This window comes from Apteryx mantelli, chromosome 1 (assembly GCF_036417845.1).
Source record: "Apteryx mantelli isolate bAptMan1 chromosome 1, bAptMan1.hap1, whole genome shotgun sequence".
NCBI lineage: Eukaryota > Metazoa > Chordata > Aves > Apterygiformes > Apterygidae > Apteryx > Apteryx mantelli.
In genome coordinates, this window is record NC_089978.1 from 160,418,785 (window position 1) to 160,442,975 (window position 24,191).

The 24,191-nt window shown below is 39.1% G+C and overlaps 1 protein-coding gene across 4 annotated transcripts; it reads right to left on the reverse strand.

Annotated features, from left to right (window-relative positions):
• Window positions 1-39: 39 nt before the first annotated feature.
• Window positions 40-23,498, reverse strand: NT5DC3 (5'-nucleotidase domain containing 3). Of its 4 annotated transcripts, none has more exons than XM_067308405.1 (15): window positions 23,375-23,486; window positions 19,989-20,173; window positions 15,283-15,357; window positions 14,719-14,774; window positions 11,509-11,599; window positions 9,918-10,055; window positions 8,323-8,383; window positions 7,967-8,069; window positions 7,731-7,832; window positions 6,641-6,722; window positions 6,192-6,278; window positions 4,835-4,975; window positions 4,409-4,473; window positions 3,080-3,294; window positions 40-2,375 (listed from the first exon to the last, which is right to left on the reverse strand). In XM_067308405.1, the coding sequence occupies exons 1-15, from the start codon at window positions 23,424-23,426 to the stop codon at window positions 2,287-2,289; spliced, it is 1,542 nt and encodes a 513-aa protein (XP_067164506.1). In that variant the 5' UTR covers window positions 23,427-23,486; the 3' UTR covers window positions 40-2,286. The 4 variants fall into 4 exon arrangements, with proteins under 4 accessions (XP_067164506.1, XP_067164511.1, XP_067164518.1 ...); XM_067308410.1 differs by lacking the exon at window positions 23,375-23,486 and adding an exon at window positions 22,039-22,169; XM_067308417.1 differs by lacking the exon at window positions 23,375-23,486 and having other exon boundaries at window positions 15,283-15,347; window positions 19,989-20,022.
• Between the last annotated feature and the right edge of the window lie 693 nt (window positions 23,499-24,191).

Here is a 24,191-nt window from a genome sequence, read left to right on the forward strand (position 1 = left end):
AATCACCCACAGAAATTAAGGCTCATAAGGACCAGGTGATGAAGTCCAAGCATTTATTTTTGTAATAATCATTAAATATTTTTATCAGAAAAAAGTTTCAACAGTTCATTAAACTTTTCTTTTACTGACAAACTATTGTCTTCTGAGTTTTTGGTAGAACAGGGGAAGAAAAAAAAACCCCAACTTTTCCTTACTCTGGTGTTCAAATGAAATATACCCCCAAAATTAATATAAAGAGACACTGTCCTTTAAACATGCTCAAAAATCCATCTGAAGTCAGTAAGATATTACAGTACTTAATGCAGACAGCAGAGATGTACAGCTCAACTTCAACATTACAAAAAAGCCAAAACATTTTTAAAAGTTAAAGTAAGAAGAGTATTCTATCACTGAAAAATAAATAAGAATACACTTTAAAATTCTCACTTAAATTCATATTGTATATAATCTTCTTAAGGAACAATCTTCCAATAACTGAATTTTTCATGCAATGTTGTTTATTTCAAGAGATCATGCAATATAAGCAAGATTTTACTTCAGCTAGCTGTTGTCACACAGCTTTGTACAGTGATCAACCATAAATTCTGACTGATTTATAAGTTAAGATAAAGGAGAGGAGAGAGAAGGAAATCATCTTGAAACAAAACGTATAGTACATGGATAGTATCATCCAACCCAATTAAACCGTCCTGCTTAACACAGGAAAAGTAGGCAAACGAACCAACTCCTAGCCAGATTTAAGGGAACAAACATCACAGACCTATAATCAACAAAACATTATCAAATTCAATAATGCACTGCTGTGTGACACAGTACTACTAATTGCTGGTAGTAAGATGAAGAATGTAGAGGGATTTTTTTTACTTTGTTTTTGACCAGTGCATTGAGATCTCTGGAGCATGAAAGGTGCTACCCACAGTAACACCAAGTTCTGTCCTAGCTGAGCACTAGGATGAAGAACTGAAGGCAAAACAGGGACATTTCCAGCCCCAAATTTCAGCTTACAGAACAGCCAGGCATTTTCAAGTTATGCTAAATACTTCTTGCACAGTCCCACCAACAACTCCCCTGATAAAGCCAGACAAACTTCTTGCAAAATTTTATCTTCCCCCCTCCCCAGCAAAGCAGCAGGACTGTCAGATGAACTTACTCATTTCAAGTATGTTCATCTGTTTAAATAGACACACACGCGCGCGCGCGCACTTTGGCAGTGTTGCATGTCAGGTTTGAACTAGGATTGCAAGAAAACCACAAAAACAAGCTATGATCACCTTGGAGGACTTGAGACCGATTTCAAGCATACAGGAAAACTGTTTATGAAATTGTGCAGACTGGACTAAAATACATTCTTTACCTTGCAAGCATGCTTTTAAAAATATGAAAGATACTGCATATGAAATTTAATACAGATATTTGCACACGAATACAGACAGGTTAAAAAACCCAAACAAAGAAGAAAACTTTTGGTCACCAAAAGTTTGTTTACCTGACAGTCACTGTAGGAAGCAAGTTATGCCCTAAAAGGAAAGAATAGCATGTGCTGTATATTTTCTTCATTATAGGCTTTTAAAAATAGAGCCTTTAATAACTAGAATTTGAAAACCATTAATCAAATTATGTATTCTAAAATGGCTGGGGTGGAAAGCACCAGTTTAAAAAGAAAAACTCTGTTTCCTTTGGACACAGAGAAAAGAAAGTATCTTTGTTTAAAAATAATTATACAGCAGTTCCATAAAGTGCCTGTTTGAGGAAACACATCAACAAGTGTTTTCCTTGTGCAAAATAGACAATTATCAGCTCAAATCTTTGGAACATATCAGCCTGCACAAAATTTGTGTTCATGCATTACCTATAATTATAGTAATTCAATAAAACCTCTAATCTGCACAGTCAAAATTGTTTTGCTTGATGCAAAACATCTACCACCCCAATTCAGCTTTGAGGGTTTGAGCAAGAAAAAAAAAAAAGTAATCAGAGAACCCTGGTTTTCATCTTCTCCTGTTAGTTTTTTCCAACTCATTTGTCCATTGTGCGTGTTTGCTTTTAAATGTAAAAAAATTACTGAAGGCTATATGAAAATATGTTCTATCCAATGGAACAGCAAAACTGCATTGCATACCATCGTAAGACACTGTTTAAAAAAATAATAATAATAAAAAGCAGCATTTAGAATAATTGTCCGTCTAAAGCCTGACAGAGTTCTGCCTCAACTTTGAAATGCACAGTGTGAGACCTCTTGAAATGGCTTCATTATCAGAGGGTAGGTATTTAAAAGTGTTGTGAAAATTAAAAAGAAAGGTGTCCAAAAGTCAACACAAGGAAGCTGGAGCATCCGAAGTTTCTAGCCACACTTTCAGATTTAAGCTCAGGTCCATCTACAGCCAGGCAGAGACATTATAAGAACAGAAAACGTACAGACAGGAGAAGCAGCTCATCAGGCCAAGCGTGTCTGTACTGTAATCACTGCAATGCAGCAGAGATCCACACAAACATTATTCTAGCTAGTTCAGGTACTGGTGACGCTCTAGCTATAGCGGCACAGAAAGTTAAAATGCTTACGCTATCCCTCTCAACTTCACCATAAATTGGCTAGTAACTGCGTATCTCTTAATGACTAACACCAGGTTTGAGCTTTTTAGTGCCAAGCTCCATTACGAGCTCCAGCCAGAGTTCCATTCTGATCAGGGCCAGAAGGGAGAATACCTGTATTTTTTGCAAATCACAAGGCTGCAGATAGAAGTTTCCAATGAACAAGCGAGTAAAAACAAACACCTTAAAACACCAGCAGCCTTCCCTCCCAGCCCTCTACTATTTTGGCAATCTGTCATCTCTTCTGTTTGTAAGAAGAGCTTCTCACCATTTCTGAACAGGAGAGGCAAAATCTGGTACTATGCCTCTGAGAATAAGTATGAGTTGCATCTAAATCAAGATAATAGATTTAAGTGACTTAAAAAAAATACAGCTACATTCAGAAAAAAAATATATATATATATGTATATATTTGCCCATTTTAGAGAGAATAAGCTAAGTGCTCATTTGATCTGAACTGTCTCTTGTAGGAAGGGAATTCTGAATGTACCAGTGCACAGTTGGTCTGACCAGGGAGGAAGTTCATGTTGCAAAGGAGTCCTTCTTGGATAAAACGTGTAATCAAGCTCATAGTTCAAGAGACAACTCAGGGATGCCATGTAGATATCAGCAAATCTAGACAGACGTCTTAAGAAGTAAGTTGGATTCTCATCAGTTCTGAATAAGCTTCCAAACTGTGCGTTGAAGAAATTCCTGTTCATTTCCCTGTCTCCCAAAAAAGAAAACATCAGGAGAATGAAGGGAACATATCTGCACACATCTCTACCAGCTGTCTTACACAATCTGAAGCAAGCAGTTCCTTTAATCTGTTCTATGCATTATTCTCTTGCCGTTGCACTCCAAACCACCTAAACACACCACATAAGTTTTCTATATGTAGCCCAAATCTAGTTATCACAGTGGTGAACAGACAAGCTTCATGTTTCTCCCACTAAAAATAGTGGCAAGCTGCTTCTGACTTTGGAAACATGTTGTTATCTCGGGCTTTCATTTCTGAAGATTGTGAAAGAAAGCTTTTGTCTTCATCTAAATCCAAATGATTATCTGTTTGTCCCAAACATATAAAAAGGCTAGAAATATGCAAAGATTTGGCTTAACATAGACAAAAAGCTTATACACACCTTGGAATTAGCTTTTATTACTAGTCACTGCCAAGTATCATTCCCATTTTATTCATTCTACCTGTTCTGGAGAAGGTTGGTGTTGGTACTGCTGCCATCTTTGCCAACAGTGTACTTCAGACACTGTATTTAGGGAGTGCTCCCTCACTATAGCAGATTTTTGTGAGTTTTAGCCCTATCACCTATCTCTGTGAGGAATCCATTGCTAAATCCAGTCTAGTGCAGAACCCAGCTTCCTGAGACATATTACATATAATAGGAACAAGTCATCTAAAAAAACTGAAGTGATTTAAGTTATATTTCCTAGATATAGAAGCACATTTTTAAATCATGGCAGAAGTTAAGCTGTGTAATCAATAACAATGGTGACAGCTGAATGAAACAGAGGGACAGGAGAACTGAACAGAGAAGGAATAGTATTAGACCTGATGTTACCCTTTCATGCAGAAAACCAACATCTGTTCTGAAGAAAGAGAAAAGGGAAAGGGGGTTCATATGCACAAAGGATCAGAGGGGACAAGACCTGTGCAAGAGACAGGTAGAATATTGCTTTACATAATTAATTTTAGAAGGTCAGTAACTACTGAGGAATATGAATCAGGGATGGAGAGAAATTCTAAAGAAACTTGTGAAAGACATCACAGAAGACTTGGTTAACCATGAAGCATATTGCAAATACTTGATCTCCCATTTCTTACCTCATATCTTTTCTTTCCTTCTTCCATTCTTCTAAAATCATTTGAGAGTCAGAATCACGGTGAACCTGGAACATAAAACGTGGATGACAAGTAACTAAGGATGCCCTGGCAAACAAACCTTTCCATTAACAAACCCTTATCAGGACAAGAGCAACACTTCAGAAATCATTACATGGGAGTTACCCAGATGTATTTTAAACAACCAAAGGCCATAATCAATCTAGGGTGATCATCAGTGGAGGAAAGAGACAAGAGTTTGAGAAAATTCTCAAACTAGTTGCCCAAATATTTACATTTATTTATCTACAGTCAAACTGGGGAGCCTAAATGAGACAGAATACACTTGCAAGGTCCATGTCCAGCATTTAGAAACTTTGCTGTATCCCTTCTGCTATATAGAACCGATTACGCATACACAGAACAAACCTGCATGTGTTCCAGTAATCCGGTCAGGGTTTGTAGCCAGGTCATGGTTTGAATGTAACTCTCTGTGTTCATGATTTTAATCTCTGATCGTAACTCTGGAATAATTGCACCAGTGCGCCAGCCATGCTTCAGGGTCAAATCCTGTTTACCAAGAATTACAAAACACAAGTATTAGTCCTCAAAGAAGTAGGTAGAATTTGAGCGCCCTTTATCCCAAAGGGTATTAAACTAATTGCTTCCTATGCATAAGCAGAATTATTAAGCAGCGGGACCTGAACTGTGCCAACATGCAGTAGATTTTAGAGTAAGCTCCAAATCCTACACTTTGAGACAGAGAGAACAAACAAACTTGCAAGTGAGCACTAACTCACTAGGTTTAAAAGAAACAGTAGGAAATTCAAATGGCAGATGAGACCTCTGCTGCTGTCAGAAGCATGTGCAGGAAACCGTATGTTGGGGTAGTGCTCTTTTACCCTTATGCTCGGCTGACAGAAGGGTTCTGTCACAACCGCTAGCTAGTCAAGTTTCCCCTGACAAGGATGGCTGAGGCAGCTGCTACCTGTGCCCTTTCCTCCGTCATGCCTGAGAAGAGCAGAACTGCTGCCTTCTTCCTTTGGCTCTCAGTCTGCTGAAGTACCCACACTTACATTTTTTAAGTTCCACTGCCTATGGCTAATTATTTTCTTAGCAAATAGGTTAGGGCAAAAATTTTGACATTTTTCTTTGCTGAAACATGATTCCACAGCTTGGAAGAGGCTGACAATCACTTGTGTAAAAGGAAAGTCATACCCAGGCATTCATAGGCAGTCAGTCACAGAAGAGTTAAGCAGTGGCAGCTTATTCTGAGGTAACAATTAACAGTACATTTGTTTGTTAGGTAGTATGAAAAAGCCTGGATAGCTGGGCTAAGAATTACAGTAAGATCTTGGGAAGAAAGTTTACCATTTGTGACAGGAAGATTGTCTCCTGTCATTCAAAACAGAAGTTCATTCAGCTCTTATTACAGTTGGTAGTAAATATCATCCATATCTGCCATATCCTATATGTTAGGATGTCCGTGTTTACTCTCTGTTACATCTGACACAGCCAGTATCTGGATCAGGAATACAAACTTGCACATTCCTGGGCTCAGTTTGTAAACAAGTTAAATGATACAAGGTGGAAAATATGGTCAGCCTATTACGAGACCAATTCTCTTGACTGCAAGAAAAGCATTATGGTTTAATTACCGACTCAAATTCTGTCACATTTAGAAATCTCAAACGAAAGAGTATCATATTGAATTGGGGAGGTAAGAGAGGGAAACAACCAAAAAGCCTTGTCTTTTATGCTATTTCATGAAAGATAAACTACTTACTGCCAAGTCACTGTAAATATGATCACCAAAGTACAGAACCTTAGAACCCCTCCAGCCAGTAAGCTTCAGAAATTCATACAAGTTACCCTGCAGAAACAGTGATTTGCACACTGTAGTAGCATGTAACTTGCACATTCACAGACATGAACAAATAGTTAATACACATCTAAAAATATTTTAAGAATATTTCCCTCGATTTAAGTATTAGGAATCCCAAGTTCTACAGGCAATTTCAGTAATACTATTATTTTTCATGCGCACTTTAAGAGGCAAGTAAACCACACACATACATTACCAACAATGAATCTGTGCTATTGTTTAATTGTAAGACTAAGCCTCCTAAATAATACATCTACTTTTTAAAAGCCTTTATGACAGCTAAAGAAGCTTTAGGTTCTAGGAAATAAGTATTAAACTTGAACTGAAATGAAAGCTTATTGAAGTTGTACCTGTTTGTAAATCTGGCCTTTCTGCAATTTGTGAATTTTGTCCCAAAGCAACACTCCCCTTTCATTCACCTTCCGAAAAGGTCTAGAACAGAATTAAATAGAATTGTCACATTCCTGTAGAAATGCCTTCACTTCTGAGGAGGAGATTAGAATTGTACTATTAAAAATATTCAACTTTTAAATGAAAAACATGCTCTATAGCATCCAAACATTTTGTAGAAGCCAGAAAAAGCAAAGCTCCATCAGCTTTAGCCAGGTAAATGAAATGTTTCTATCCAGTATACTGATGACATTTATAACAGAGTTCAACAACAACTGTTGAGAATTAAGATGGGGAACCAGCCTTCCCAGACAGAAAGAACAGTGCTGATGGTCTGTCACTAAGAAGGAAAGAAGAGAACACAACAAGAATGAAAGAATGTTTTGCTCAGGACCTCATTTTATAGGCACAAAACAGAGGGATTTTAAGCAGCTGAATAAAGGGAGGGGGAGAAATGACAGACAGAAGTTCTTTCCAAAATTAAAAAAAAAAAAAAAACAGTAATGAAAAAAAAATCCCACCTCTATCTCACCTCCGCATCATACGTATGCAACGGAATAGGTCTTTTTCAAATGTCAAAGTAGAGCATACACATTACAAATGTGTTTACTTAACTGAAGAGGTAGTACAAAGACTCCAGCCTATTAGCCAGTCTGCCCTTTACATATCATTCGTAACTAACCAAAAACAGAAGCAATAAATAATGTTTCCAGAAATGGGGACTGATTCTGAAAGGTACCAAAATTTTTCTAATTTAGTAGGAAAGAAATGCACTTCAGCAAAATGCAGTCTAAAGGTGTTAAAATACAGTTCTTTGGCAATAACTCAGCCCAGCAGGCCTGTAATAACTACTGTCACTTTCTCAAGAAAGAAGTGGTGCTATTTGGACTTCAGAACTGGGTGTTTCTGTGTTCTGTCATGACCTTAAAAGGGATTTCATCAAATAGAATTTCATTTTACATTGCATCCAATTAAAGTATTTCATAACATGCTCTATAGCCTTATATGGAATAAACTGCTTGAATCATTCTTTACTGACTAAATACCCACCTTCGCTTATCATTGAAAAAGTTTGGCTTATCAGCTTGTACAATGACAACATCAAAGAGATCCCTCCAGTCCTTGCCTACTATGAACTTCATGCCTTTGTCCCTAAAAAGGACAGAGGGATATTAACAGTGAAGCATAACAGCAGTGCACTTATCTATGCAATATAACAAATTACGTCAATATTTCATCCTCCCCATCCTTTATAATGTGTAGCAGAACAGCAACTGTTCACTTACACAAAGCTGCTGGGACTGTTTGTAATGAGAAACATCTTCTTGCCATGATCAGCCAACTTTGCTAACACTGCCCGAGTTTGTTCGGCATAGCAGATGTATTTCTCTATGGGGGTGCAGGGAAAAGAAAACATTAATTTAACAACAATAACAAAAACAGCTATTCAAGAGAATATTTTCCTGTGTTCAGTCAAGGGTTCAGAGCACGAGGTTATACTTTAAAAAGTATGCCTTAAACAAACAGAAATACCTCCTTCAAGCTTTAAAATTTAGAATTTGTAATCTTATATAAGGAAGCCATAAAGGTCATTTTGGGGGGAGGGAGGGGGAAGCTGACAGGTGATCTCATCAGTACTTACCAATATCTGCTTCAATTGCTCTGTACATTATTCCCTTGATGTGGACATCCCTGATTGAATCCTGTCAGGAAAGCAGCAGAGCAGTAAAGAAATGGAAAAAAAAAAAAAAACTTTTCAATTATAAAAACCATGCCCACTGTATAATTATAGCAATTTGCTTTTATAACAATTACTTTCTCTGGATTACACCTTCAACTTTAAAGAAGCATAATATGCTATTAATCATGTAGATGTCACTACTAGACACAGAGTAAGCTTATCCTCCAGGAAAATAACTTCGGACTTTGGGGAAGTACAGAACTCCATAGCACAGGAACTGCCCTACGTAATGACTGCAGAAGGGCTCAGAGGGGTAAAGTGGGCTGAAAGCCCTCAACAAAAGCAGAGTCGTAACAGATTTCTAACAACCTTTGGAGCAGAACACATTCCTTTCCTCTTGCAAAAAAACCCAAACGCTTTCAGTAAGAGAGTTTTCAGATTACGATCACTCCTAAATAACCTGTCATTTAAATAAGAAAGGTTTATGAACAGATGAAAGCAGCTAAACGCTTAAGCAAAGGAACCATAGAGAACTCTGAAGGCAATTGGCAGCTCTCCTAAGCTGGCTCTGCACCAGACTCCTTTGTTTAGGACAGTTGTACTGCCATTTTGGTACTTATGTAGGGTATGTCCTATAAATTGTCACCGAATCCCGCTATGGGGCTTCCAAAACAGTGGTAATGCTGAGCAATTAAAAGTACAGAAGTTTCCACAGCACTTCAGGAGAAACCACAAACGCTAAAGCTTTGAGAAGCCTTCTGACTCTATGCAAGCATGCATAGAAGGGAAGATTACTTCAGCAGTCAAAAGTCTGTTAAAGCCTCTCTGACCTATTTGGGAGAAATAGTGAGAAATTCAATGTTCAAGAGCATCACATAGGCATAAAAAACATACAAGTTTAAGATGTGTCAATAAGGGGCTGTGAAAAGATTTTGAACAGAAAGGTAGTACAGAAATATCATTAAGCTACTTGGGCATGACCTTTTCTGTTCCTAAATAACCATGACAATTTTATCTCCTCTGTAGGATACACCCTTAGGGATCAAGAGGATGAAAATCCTCTCATCATTATCACCAAACTTTTGAGGGGAGGAAGAGAGGGAAGAAGGTGGAAGAGATACCAGAAGCAAAAGACAGTAAATGATTATGTGTTAGTGAAAATACACAGGTAACACAGCTGAAACCTTCATACTAGAATTTCCTGCAGCCCCTTGTATTTCCTGCTAGTGAGAAAAGTATACTTTTAAGCATCAAACAAGAGAAGCTTTATCAACACGAGAGCTTCTTCACTTTCCTCCCATTCCCCTCACATCTACAGAAAGAACAGCAGCTCAGAATGTGTCATTTTTAAAGCAAATTTCCAAAGCATTCTATGGCTTTTTTTCAAGGTCTGCCATCATTTTGTTTACGTTTTTATGGTTCTATAGGAACAATTCTATACAAAAACTAAAGCTCAGATATTTGACTGAAGCTGACACAGCAGGCTGAGGCTTCCTGAAGTGCTCATGGAGAAGATTCGCAAATGTAAAGGTTTACCTGAACTTCAGAGTTAATACCTTGACATCTTTGTACAGATGAACAGGCTCATAGTCTATGTTGTTTTTCAGAAAATGTTCATTCACACAAGAAAGGAGTGTCATCTCTGGCAAGGAGAATATATCCATGAATTGCTTCATTGTGTTTCCTTGTGAGCTCTACAGAGGGCGGGGAAAAAAAGAAAGGAAATTATAACACCTTTTTGTTTATTTAATGAACTTATATTAAGTTTTGTTCATTCAATATTCAAACTTCTGCTAGGTTGCAGATATTCAGCTTTTGCCATCACTATTCTCATTGGTTTTGGATTCTGTCTGAACTAACAGACTTTCAATACAATAATGCCAAAAATACTTAGCTTTATTTTAAAAATTAATCATTAATAATCTTTAAAAAAAGCATTTTAATTCATAAACGATATAAAAGCTAGCATTCAGCTAAAAGTCAAGAAAAAGCTTGGGAGACCTCTTCATTGGACATCTATACTTCTACAAGTAAAGATCATTGGGTATTAAGATGGGAGAGTTGAGGGGGTATTTTGTTGTTTGCTTTTTGAGCAAGTGAAATAATGACTAGGGCTGCAGAACAACTTGCCTCCTTGAACAAAAGATAGTAAAAATATTAAGAATTTACAATAACTAAAGCAGGAATGGAAGAAAAGATTTATAATCTGTAAAAGCTGTAGCTACATTTAAGTTTCACAAAAGTTGAGCTGAGGATCTCACTATACAGGAATAAACACAAACCAAATACTTCAAGAAGGGGACCATATACACAGAGAACAACTAGACATCTTTCCTGAAGACTGCACACTGGTCAAGATCAAAGAAAGAATAGCTCCTCGGAGACCAAGGCATCACATGACAAATGCCAGAAAAGTTCTGGACTGCTTCAGCTGCTAAAGAGACCAGATTTGGGAATTCTAATTTCATTTCCTTAAAGAGCAAGCGCAAGTACAACAAAATGCTCCACAGCAGAATGAAGGATCTCTCCCTGCCCTGGAGATCTTTCAGGCCAACAGGGAATTAACATCCGTAGGTAGAAGAGGTAAAATAAATTTATTTAGGCTAAAAGACAGCATAGTTCTTTGTTCGGAGACGGGGAGGAAAACTGCTAGTGAGAACATAAACTTTCCCCACAAAGTCAAGTTCTGAACTCAAAAGCTTTTATCCTTTACCATTTATCTTTGTCAAATCCTTTCACTGTCACTGTATCAGCTTGCCTATGAAAGATGCCTCATTTACTTGCTGCTACATCAGCTAAGCCACAAAGAAGTATGTAGCTTGGGGAAGGCACAAGATATGGTTCAGTTCCCAGCCTTTATCAGCTTTTGCGTGCGACACTGAGCAAGTCACTTGATTTTTCTACGTTCCACTTCTCTGTGGAACACAATAGAGGGTGGGTGAGGGAAGAGTGAAAGAAGGAACTATAGCAAATGGGAGAAGGAAAGGATATTTGTCATTTTAGATGGCAAACACTGTATCTAACACCATAAGTCAATCAGATATTGACAAAATATAACTCTTAGTAGGAACAAGATCAAAATGCAAGTAAAAAAAAAAAAAACCCACACAGAAGATTTCATTTTTAAAGAGTAATTTGTGTTTTTACCTTTCCATAAAAGTCACTCATTTGTTCCAAGGGGACGTGGGAACCATCATACATCGCAATGACTTCTTCATCTGGGACAACGCTGAGGCCTCTGGCAAACATCATTAGCTTTAGTTCAAAAGTCACATTAAAATTTTCATGTAATTCCTGAACAAAAGCCTGACAGATTAACACTTGAATCTTGAGCTTCTTAAAATACTAATAATGTCATAGGAACACTCTGGTCTGTAAGTTAAGACAGCGCCTTTCCTTACAAGACAAGTAACAATTTAACAAGCTGACGCACAGGGAACACATTCCAATTTTAAGTTCTTTTGCTTTCTTAAGGAAAAAAAAAAATAATTAATCTCCATTGAAACTCTGCCTCAAGGGTTTGTAAGTAGTCAGAGCTTCCAGCTTCTCAACACAAAGTAATTCCCCACTCTGCCTTTGTTTCATAAAGCATAGATGATGCTATAGTGTTTAAACCAGAATATTCTGTAGCTTGACCTTGAAGATCTAAGGGAAAGAAAAACATACACAACCTCTAACGAAATAACAGGAATTTCTTTTAAAACCTATCAACAGTTCAGCTCCCCAAAATTTTAGATTACTTGAAGGATTGCTGACAAGTAATTAAAATATAAAAGTATAACAACTGATAGGGTAGGAGAGACATCATCTGTCCTCAGAATGTCTTTATTAACTACTATGAGATTAATGCCTTTGTCTGGTTTGTGGTTTGTTTTTTTTAAATTTACATTTACAGTATCAAGCATCTTGTACTGAAGCATCTAAAACACTGCAGACATGAGAGTAATCTTCATCAGAGGACACAGAAGTGGGGTGGAGGGGGTATGTTTTGCTTAAAAATGAAGAACACAAATGAAAACCAGATATCTAATCACTTTTTCCAAGCCTACTTGAGATTTTTTTGCAGCACTTTATGCAAGACAGACGATTCCAGTGCCTCCCTTTCTTGGTCTTACCCCAAAAATGTTGCAAGGCATTTTAAAAGATAAATGAATAAACCCAATTCTTTAAGTGATTAGAGTTTATGCTCCCTTTGCAGTGCAAGGGCATGATACATGAGCTTCCTCAGAACTGCTGTGGTAGCAGAGTCCCATGTTACCTAGCTCTTTTACTGTACATCTCAGTGCTATATTGACTTGCACATAGCTCTGTGTTACTGTACGTAGGACCTCAGCGTCCACAAGTCTTGTACATAAACAGTGCAGCTATCTCTATATATTACAAAAAAAACTATTCAATGTCACCCACTTTACAGCAGGAAACAAAGAGAAATGTCACTAAAATGTTAAATGTATAACAAGTAATACTATCAGAATAGAGGAGGACTGACTCATGTTCTAGTCTGCAGACAGCTATGCCAAATGGAAATTGAATACTGCTAAAGAAAACTCTTGTAGATCAGGAGTTATTTAAGCACAAATCAACAGAAGACAATAGACATTTGTGAAACCCAGAGGACAGAGAAGACTGTGTATACAAAGCTGTAGATGAGTTTTGCCAAAAGACCCATAGTCTTTATATAGTTCACAGTCCAGCTGTATAAATACAAACCTTATTTTATCCCATTCAGAGCATCAATAGATGGAACTAAGAAAACACCACAGTTCATCTACAGCAGCGCTCCAGTTGTTGCTCTTGGAGATGTGCATTGTTAGAACAACACCAGAACTGCTTAAATTTCTCAGTGCAAAACGAGGTTGTATACTTTAGGCAAGTTTTTTGCTACTTTCAGTAGTACAATCAACATATACAGAGCACATGCAAGGTTAAAACTGAGAACTAAAGATATGCTGCAACTAATGTAGCTAAGCTTAGCATTAGGACAGTTAGAGGGAAAGGTGATCTACTTTAAACAAGACAGAGAAAGTGTAGGAGTGAAATGATAGTCTCTCTCTCTCTCCCTTCCTCTTACACACACTCGTGCACACGCATCCTGCCAAGCACCAAGATGCCTGACCAAGTGGCCTGTCCAGGATTACTTTGGGTGATGTGGAGGACAAGGGAAAACAACTATTCAGTGAGTTTCAACACCTCTTCTGGAGTCTTCTTGATTGGTGACCATGTGCAGGCTTTGGACATGCCTTCATACTAGGCATTGACAGCAACTGGCATCTTTTGCCTCTTCATCCTGTCCCACTCTGCAGGTCATAAGGCAACACTGCTGATCAACTCACTGCCCACCCGCCTTCTCAGCTGGCTTGTGCTACGGCCCCAGTCGTACCCTTGCTCTACCTGCCATCTTCTCCCAAGGCCTTCAGCCTTCTTTTTGTTCCCCCTATAGGGCTATTTGGAGAAACAGCATGTAGATGTGCTGATATCTTGATGACCAGCTGCCACAGATACCATCAACGCATGCCATTCTTTTATCCCTTCTTCTATCATTTCTTCCTGTGCTTTCACATATATACATTTCCATTCCTACTTTACTCATACTAATCTTAGCATTTCTATTACAAACCTCTACCAATAAATGCATCTCTGGTTACTTCAGCTAGTCTTTATTCTAACAAGCCAGCATTTTTCCAACATTCAGGACTGACCTAGCTGCCTCTTTATTGAAAAAAAAAAGTTGCTCAGTTCCAAGGATAATCACAGGACTATATACCATTTTCCCTACACTCAAGAACATTCTGACTTGCAAATTTGCTCAATGAATTGCTAGCACAGAACTTGAAGCTTTAGATTCACTGGATAGTCTTTATTTTAAAAGCCTGAGAGTTTAATTTTTTGTATCTTCATAGACAGTTTTTCATTTCTCTAGTTGGGAAGGGGCCTTTTGGGGTGGAGGGGAGGGGTCTCTGTAACAACACTATAGTCTTGCTAACAGGGGCCCTGTGACAATTATTTATTTAGAAAGCAACAATGGAGAAGTCATCAGTGTATTTTTAGATGTCTTTCAGCACAATTTAACAGCCGGAAACAAAGTGAGTCAGCACTATGTGACCACCAGCTTGCCAACTTTGCCAGCTCTGACCTGGGGAATCAGCTCTACTGTATCAGTCAGTAAGTGTGTGCGTGTGTATGTATGTACACAGAAGTGCAAAGAAACCCCTTCCAGTAAGATTGCAATGTTCATTCATGCCCGTGCTTTTCAGTACAGTTTCTAATATGAACCTAAAATGTACAGCAATAAATGCAACTAGGAGACTTGAAAAAAAGTGCATATTTGCATTATAAATAGGCAATAATTTTACCTACCTGTAAACTGTGCCCAGCTGAATATAATGAAAAGCATCAATCTTCATTAATAATGCCTGGGAGAAGGGAGGGAGGGGAAATCAGACAGCTTTTATCATGTCAATTACTTGACATTAAATTATAAAAAATCAAAGCAATTTTATCGATAACCTTTCCGGCTCAAGAATGGCTGATCACCTTCAATTCCACTTCCTTCATAGCTTTCAAAATACTTTATCAATAGCTTTTATCTCGGGCTCGCAAATCACTAAGAAAATACATTGTCCAATGATCTGAGATTAGCCATGAAGAAATACCCTTTTCTAATAATAGTGGCCTGCTTAGATTTATTCTTTTGCACTCTAAAGTTGTCATATTAGTGGGAAAAAAAAAAGACAACAAAACACCCAAAATGCTTTATACTAAGAGCTGTAAAAAAAATTCAAGCCTGCAATGAGAAAGAAAAACATGAAACAAAATCCTTACTCATCAACACACAGTAAGAAATTGGAAAACCTAAAAGACTTACTTCTTTGACTAAGTTTTCAGCACTACAGAACTCATCACAAAGTTATTTATACATACCCGGTGCACATCATAATGAAGTCCTCTTATTGCAAAATTAGGATCATAATCATATTTTCTTATTTCTGCAGGATACTAAGAAAAAAGGGCAATGATTTTAGTTTAAAACCTTACATACAAACAAATCAAGAAATTCTTTCTGCAGATGTTGAAAAGCCTAAGTTTTCCATGCTTCTCATTTTCATTAATCATTAGAAGATGCTTTTTGATAGGTCATGACATTTGCATGAACATACAATTACAATGTGACATGCAAGTCGGAAATGGATTTTTTTTAAAAAATCCAAGGCCAAGTTTTCAAATGCAAGTCAAGTGCAGTGCCTGAAGCTGGACATCTAGGGAATGTGTTGATCACTTCTGAACATAATCCCCTTATTTAAAAAGATATTTTAATACATGCACCTTTGAAAACATAAGCTAAATTTTATTAAATTCCTAAAATTAAGGAGCTGAACTACATTGTGTTGTGAAGTCTTCCCAAACACTGTCCGTAAGAGAAATGGGCTATAAGAGCAGAATTTCCAACTAGGAAACTTTAGCTAGAAACCCAAATATATGGCCTGATTTGCAAAGATGCCTAGAATTTACTGCTCACTTCTACGGAAAGAAAAATGAATACAGTATCATTGACGTTAACAGGGGCAAAAAAATCTCTGGCATTTTCAAGAAAGAAAAAAGCACAGCTATCTGTTTTGATTCTCTACATATGGATCCTAATCCTGATTTTAGACTTTCATGTATGAAGTGTAGACCTCAGGGGCACTCAAAGATATAATGAATTGCAAATAAACACAGATGGGGAGGAAGAAAGAAGAGAATTCACAAAGGCTAATATTACCTTGAGAAGCCAGGCTCCCCTATTAAGAAATGAAAAGGGAGAGGCTCCCATAAAAGGCAATTCAGAGCAAGGGCCTAACATGAGAGGAAAAAGCACTCTTTCCATTGCTTCCGAAGACAGTGAAGGAGACCGACTTTCCTAGCCTGAAGTTAGCCTTGGGGAATATGATCTGAATGGCTGCTCAATTGAAAATTATCCACTATGGTTTCAGAAACTTTCATAAACCAGACCTGAAGGCTCTGAAGGCTTCAGCCTGACTTTGAAGCTGCAGAAGGACAGCTATGACTTTGCAGTGCAGTTATACCTACAACGGACTTCAAAAACGCAAAGCTGGTGCTTGCAGCCTCTATCAAGGAAATTTGTATCTTGTGTGTTATACTGCCAGATATATGACTTTACAGATCTACAAGAAATCCTTCCCTGCAAAGACTTCACACCCAGTCAGTGGTTTATTAGGAAAGTAAAATGCCACTAAGACATAAATTCAAATTTTCAAATATCTCACCATGTTACATCCCAAAACAAGTGCACTTTAACCATATGGCTACACTGTAATGTCAGACTTGCATCTGTTGAGGTTGTACCTCCCCATGGGACAGTGCATCACTAAGATCAGATCCTGAAAGCATGCTGGGCATTAAACACTAGCAGACTGAGTCACTTCAGTAGAGCACCACATTGACCCAACCACATTGCTCCTGGGAGTTCCTGCACTATAGCTACACCCTTGCTGTCCCAGAAAATTAGGTGCTTATAAAAAAGAAAGAATGGAAAAAATAATTATCAACAGTGCACAGGAAGGGCACTTTCACATGTACTCACTTTTGATGCAACATGTTTTTGTTTGTTTTAACAGCCTTGAGGATTTTGCTTTATGCCTACAGCTATAAAAAGTAGAAAAAGAGAATTTGCAGTGCTATATGTTATCAGTTATGAGTTGGACACTAAACTGACTTTCTAATCATATACCAAGGCACATTTGTATATATTCCATTTTCTGTGCTTTTTTCTCACTACAAGCATCACCACTTACAAACACATTCTTTAATGATGAATAAGAATCTTCACAGACGATTTTTCAAAAACATGGGCTTCATCACTTCCTGGTTTTATACACGCATAATCTCATTAGATTGTACTCCGGACAGCATTCATAATATCTCTTTGTTTAGAGATGCACATGTATTAATTTGTGTCATGTACTCTTTCCTCAGGTTGTTTATAGATAACACAAGTAACACATTGTCTACTAAAGAAGTTTTCAAACACTTTTCAGGACAAGTCCATTTTCAGCTGATTGCAGTTCTGTCAGGCTTTAACCACGGGCTGACTAGGAAAAAATAATACATGCCAGGTGCCTGTCTTAGGCCAAGGATTTTGTTCATCTGTTTTTAAGAGGCAAGATGCTTTGGTCACTTCTGACAAAGCTAGACAAAATTATCCTTTTTTTTTTTTTTAATTAAGCTAACTAAAGGTGATCCTTCATTCCCTTACACATTCTACAGAAGAGTCTTAGAAGTTGGCAAATGCATTTCAGGCATATTCTCCACTTTTTCTATGAAAGCCTCCATACATACATGGCTAAGTTACATGCCTTTGGGGAAAAAAAGAAAGTAGATTATACAGCCTGAATAGAGGCTCTAGCTATCAACACACACACACACACACACAAAAAAAAAAAAACCCTCAACTTCTCCAGAAGGTTTTTATCTATGCTAAAGAGGACTTGCCCTGCAACTGCTATAGACTATGCTTGTGCACAGGCATCTAGAATTAGAGAAAACAGCTGTTTCTCCTAGCTTCTCAGCTATCTTCCTTACTACTGGTTCCAGAAAACATGGAGGAGGCTACTGAATTTGAATGAAGAACAGCATTAAAAGCCTAAAACTGGGTTGGGAAGATGTGTAGATTGGGCCAGGGACTTGAAGCAGGAAAGGGATACAATGAAAAAATATATATAAAGGGAGGACACAGCATGGGATCAATTAAAGACTACATTGTACCACATATGCCTAATATGGCCAAATTAAGTATGAACAAGGAAGTTTAATTGACTCCTTCGAATTTCTGCATGCTTGACTTTCCTACTTCAGTTTATTTTGATGGAAGGCTATCTTTTTGAATGTATGTCAATGTGTGAGAAAAAGATGAAGCCTCTCTTGGCACACAAACCAAAGCTTCCTTACAAACCAAACAAAATAATGATGAAATTTGCACTCTTTGCTTACCCTCCACCATTCTTGGTAGGAATGCATGTATCTGGTCTGAAACAGCAGCCCAGATAAGGTAGCAAAAGGCCCTTACATAAGGAAAGAAATAAACCCATGATCAAAAGAGTTTTGACTCAACACCTGCTGCCACCTCTGAGACTAGCATTAAATTGATGTTTATTATCTTAAACTGACTTCAAAATTCCTTGCTTCCTACACTGTATTTTGCAATTTCTGATGCCTTAGATTACACCTCCATGACCAAAATTGGTCATCTTTCAGACTGACTCTAACAGTCAGAACAGGCAATACGATCTAAAGGCATTTCCTAATGCTAAAGTCAAGAAAAACATTAACACCATAAGCAGCTACAGAGGCTAGCATTAATGAAAACTATAGTCTCTCAATCAGTTCCAGCAGGAAATTATAATTTCAACAAGCTGTCTCAAAAAGTAACTATAGTTTCATTCACTCGAAAACAAGAGATTCTAATTGAGACAAAAAATTGGAAAGTTATTATTACCTGAATTTATTCAAATAGTAAAGACTGAGCACGGTTTTAATAGTTGTCTACAATACTTATTCTTGACTCCTTCTGTTACCATAATGTCGGATTTTACAAGAACAAAATGGCATTAATAAAGTTTATTTACACATTCTATGGAAATTGCTATCAAGACATGGCAAAATTTCAGGGGGATCTAGTGGTGTATGTTTGCAGGGCCCATGAAGTTTTGTTTGCTCTTCCAGAGATATTTATAGATGTTTATATATAGCTCTTAACCTTTGGATTGAAACATCAAAGTAGAATAACACCACCCATTCACATTTAGGTTGTACAAAAGTAATTTAATTAATTAGTTAACCTAGTCTATGGATTTTTGTATTTTACTTTTCTACAAAACCTATAGTGCATTAACCTCCACATTTTCTTCGGTCTCCTTCCCTGCAATACCTTCAGTTTCCTCCAAATCCCCTGAAATCATCCATCTCCCTCCCTGCTTCCCGACACACAGTAACTTCTCACATCCGTAAACTTTAGAGTAACCAGTGCCAAGCTATTTAGAGGTCGACTGGTCACCAGCACAAACATGCAGCTTGGCCAGGCAACAGATTAGTGCTCCCCCTCAGGGGAACGCGGAGTTGAACACTTGTTTAGGTCTCCCTCTTGTACCCAACCACCGAAGGCAGCATCCTTGCAAACTCTGCCCCTCTAGGTAACTTAGCCGAGATGTCCAAAAGCATACAGGGTGCCTGACAGGCACACAGCACAATCAGATGTCCCTCATCCCCTTAAGAAGTTAGGCTAAAAATATTCCATATGGAAATTAATCATTGCACTTGCAGCAATGCATAAAACAGAGTACCATCAACCTTGAAGCTTCTTGTATATTAGGGTGACTCCAACAATAAGCAGTTAGGTAAAAAAACAAACCAAAAAAAAATCCAAAACACACTGTTCCTTAACAATTGCCAGACTGTTCTGCTCAAAACTGCAGCTGAGAATAAACCAGGTAGCTGTTGCACAAAATGTGCCATACGGGAGCTAAGGCAGGGACTAAGGCATGAAAAGATGAGTTAAGCCCCTCTCAGCTAGAAATTATTCATTACACTCCTTATTCATAAATGCTTATTGTTATTTCATTCATTTTACTTACCCGGTGCTCATTAACAAGAAGATCTCGTGCGGCATTGAAGATCAGTGTGTGTAGATGTTTAGAATAAAAGACCAAGGTGTAGTCATAATCAAAGCCATAGATTTCAATGTCTGACAGGCTCATTTCATTGTTTGAAAAAATTGCATCAGGATTTAGCATGTTACTCATAATTGAAGGAACTAGCTCTGGGAACAGGGAAAGAAAAAAAAAAAAGGTGTTATGGCAGCCTTACACTTTAAGTAAATAAATAAAAATCCATTAGCAACTTCTAAACATAGATAAATACTGATGGAAACTATCAAACTGATAGACACTAACCATACCAGGTAACCTTTAACAATTTGATGCTATTGAAAGCGCTGTCCCTGGTTCGTCTTGGTGACCCATAGTTTTTATTTAAAGCATACTTCTGTTCGAACAGTTGAAGTAAGAGAATATGCATTTCAGGATCATGCTCGACAGAGAACTGCAGATCAAGTATACGCATTTTTGCTAGCTCCATTAACACATTTTTATTTTATTTCTGCTTTTGACAATGAGTTTTGGAGGGTTTTTTCTAATTATTCTAGTAGCCTTGTCTTCTCCTCCCATTATTTAGGCCAGCTTCTGTGCCAGAAGCAGAACCGACAGAATGCAGTTTTTGGTTTTAATTTCCTTTGCTCAGCCACTTCGAGGTTATCATGTTATTTAATTTCAACTCAAGTAAAGTTTAAATGATTACTATATTTTTCGGAAAAGTTACATACCTATTACTATGCCTATCAACCTCCCAGAAAATCAAGAAACTGAAAATATTCTGCTTATTGTCTACACACGTGTATCTAATGTGCCTAAATTACTTCCATTTTAAAGGTTTATTTCTGCTGGTATTTCTGTTTGAAATGAATATTAAGAAATTAAGACCATTTACATATAATCATACTATATTAAGTAATTTTAAGACCAACATCAACCTCAGCATTAGGGATGTTTGTATTTCTCATTTAGAAAACTTGGAAGAGCGGTATCAGGGAGCCGAAGGTTCCCTTCCTGGAATCATAAAACATGAGGAAGTTCTCCTTTCTTTCCTTCCCATATACTATCTTTCTCTGATTTAGTTATGGTCTTCCAATCCAGCCTTCTCTGGGAGTGGAAAAAAGAAGAGCTTTCATCTTAAATCTGTACTTGGAAGGGTAATTTTAAAGGTAACATGCTTTGCTTTGTTACTTTCTACATATAAGCCTAGAAGGAAGAAATCAAGTGTATCTCAACACCTTTAGCTCTAAGGACAAACATACTACACACTCCACCATGGGAAGAAAAAATCTCAACAGGCAGGTAGGTCTGGGTACTCAAGATCTGCTAGAAAGATAATTTTCAGAGCTCTGGCCTGTTCATAGAAAGGCAAAGAACATTTCTTCTGTAAAAGCAGTATCTTAATTACGTCGCTGCAGAGTTGACAGGCAGATACAATACTAAGAAACTTATAAAGAAACCCAACAGAAAACAGTAATCTGAAACCATTCAGCTTTATCAGATGTACACACATGAGTTTTCAATTAAAAAAAAAAAGTGAGAAAGAGAATAGCAAGTTCACTGGGTCAAATTTCATGTTTCAAATAAAGTTCAGCATCTCTTTTACTGAAAGAGATCCCAGACACTTATTACACTTAATGTGACATGAAAAGTTGTATCATAAACAATCATTTCAGAGGTTTTAGCAAAATAAGCTCAATCAAACCAATAGCTTCTACTTTTGTCAGACACTGATTATGGTGATACAGAAGATAAATGTTATGCTCACTTGAGGTAATGAAAATAATCAAATGCAATTTGACACACCGCTATTAAGGAAAAGGCTCTTATTCTATAAATAGGGCTATTAGCAATTTAAATAACTACAAGAAGTCATAACCCTAGTTTTATATGAACTATCAAAATCATGTTACAACATTCATTTTTAATATTGCACTTCAAAAAATTTTTCTAGTGTTATTTGGGCAGCCAGTTTAAACAACATTTATTTTAAAAATAAAGACATTTCATATAAATAAAATGACTTAATGGCTACCTGAAAACAGAGATAGTATAAGCAAATTGTAGCTATTAAACATTTTGGCTGGCGGACAGCATTCCAAGTGCTATAATCCTTAGGCCAAAATCAGGACAGGTTTGTCATCTTGACACCATAACAAAATGAAATGTCGGATATTTGAACCCGCTTTGGGAGTTAGGCTGTAACAAACAAAAATATTCTGAGTTATCCTACAAACACTTCTCTCTTCTTTCTCTAACTCACACCCACTCACGGACTTGATTTCTCTTAATATTACGACTCTATGCCTTAAACCTCAGTCTGAAGTATTATTTGGGTGTGGTTTGGAAAAAGAAAAAATTAGTTCCAGAAACAGGAAAAGAAACAAAAATTCAAAATAAAAGGCACTCTCTCTCCTCTTCCTTTCCCTTATTCCACCCTCCAAAGCCTACAGGACTCTTTTGCAGTCTTCCACACGGCAAGAAAATTTTATCTATCTTATTTCTTTTGTGAAATGCTGTCACTGTTTCATGTTTGCAAACTACCAGCACAGCGAAGCCCTGGTTCACGCTCAAGACCCTTAGGTTGCAGGATTGTATAAAATACATTTTAAAAAGAGACCAAAACGTGCAAGGAGAAAGTATTCTCCAACGGATACCGGCGCGCCGGGACACGCGCTTCTTCCTTCTCTTGCGGCTCTCTAAGGAGAGCGCACAGTCACGCAATTTGAAATATCCAGCCTCGGAATGGTAATTTCCATGGCCTATCAGACAGCAACCAAATAGCAACCGCTTCCAGGCTCGGAGTGGCAATTTCTAGGGTACGTTACTCCTGATGTGCCTGCACAACCCGTGGTGGCCGACCCTTAACTTTCTGTCCAGCCAGGCTGAAGGACAGGGCTTCGTTATCGCCGCTTCGCTTTCAGGAGCCTGCCCGGGGTCACGCACTCATCACTAGCACTGTATCCCTCGCTTCAGTATTTCATAACGGCTTAACGGCACCGTAGGCAGGAGAAAACCCGTCAGCTACAACCGCACGCCGTTTTAACGCCGGGGAAGGCAACCCTACAGCAGAAAGCACCTCGAAACACAGCACCGGCTTCCTGATTTTCTTCTCCGGTTCGCGCTCCTCCGCCTCTCCAACGCTGGCAGCTTTCCGCGGCACGAGCTGGGTGCAAAGGCTGCTCCCCCGGCAGCCGCCCCCGTCCCGCATCAGGTGCGAGGCCCCGCGGAGAGGCGGCAGCCGGGACCCCTCCCCCCCCGGTCCGCGGCCGTTGCTCCGCCGCGCCGCGCCAACGGCTCCCGCCCGCCGCCCCCCGAGGCGGGAAGGGGGCCGGGGGGAGGGGGGGCGCTCTCCCCGGGGCCGCGCTCACCCTTGCTCGCCCTCTTGGCCTCCCGGTAGCGCGACCACAGGTAGCTCTTCATGTCGGGCGGCTGCGGCGGCTGCCGCTGCTGCGGCGCCGCGGTGCAGTAGGCAGCGGCGCGGCAGGCGCCCGCCTGGGCCCGCCGCCCGCCCGCCCGCGCCCTGCCCGCCGCCGCCCGCAGGCACCGCGCCGCTGCCGCTGCCATGCTCCACTCCGCGCCCGCCGCCGCCGCCGCCGCGGGCTGAAGTCACTTCCTCGGGCTCCGCCCCGGCGGGCCGGGCCGGGCCGGGCGTCCCCGCCCACGGCAGGTGCCAGCTGCCCGCGGCGCCCGGCGCGCCGCGAACCAGAAGTAACTGCTAGCGCCGCTTTCATCCACGCCCGGAGCGCCAGTTTCTCCGCTTTGGGTTTTTTTTGTTTGTTTCTTTGCTTTTTGGGGGGGAGGGGGAGGCTTGTCCGCCCTGTCCCGCCCGAAACCCGAAGATGGGGGAGCAACTTTCCATCCACCTGTAGCCCGCGGGCACCGTCCATTCACAAGAGAAGGGTGCTCTCGCTAGCTGGGTTGGAAGCCCAAGAAGTACTATATGCCCCTGCTTCGACAGATCAGGGATCAAATTAAGCTCAACATACAAGCTGCATATAAAATATCAATGTGTAGTGTAAATAATACCATTAAACCCACAGAAGTGCTGCTTGGAGGCCCCCATCTCCTTGGGAAGCACGTCCCATGCATCCCTGTAGACCCTAAACAGAAGTAGCAGCCTTCTGAGGAGTCAAGAAGTACTAAGTATGGTAAAAAGGATGCAAGATGATGTGCAAGCAAGAACCA

What these genes read in the sequence shown, in the direction of transcription:
- NT5DC3 (XM_067308405.1), bottom strand. Translation starts at nt 23,426, where the DNA reads ATGAAGAGCTACCTGTGGTCGCGCTACCGGGAGGCCAAGAGGGCGAGC. An exon ending in AGCAATTGAAGCAGATATTG is followed by an intron (nt 8,070 to 8,322) that starts GTAAGTACTGAT and finishes GCACCCCCATAG; the next exon opens with AGAAATACATCTGCTATGCC. An exon ending in GTCAGACCAACTGTGCACTG is followed by an intron (nt 2,376 to 3,079) that starts GTACATTCAGAA and finishes GCCTGGCTGTAG; the next exon opens with ATGGACCTGAGCTTAAATCT.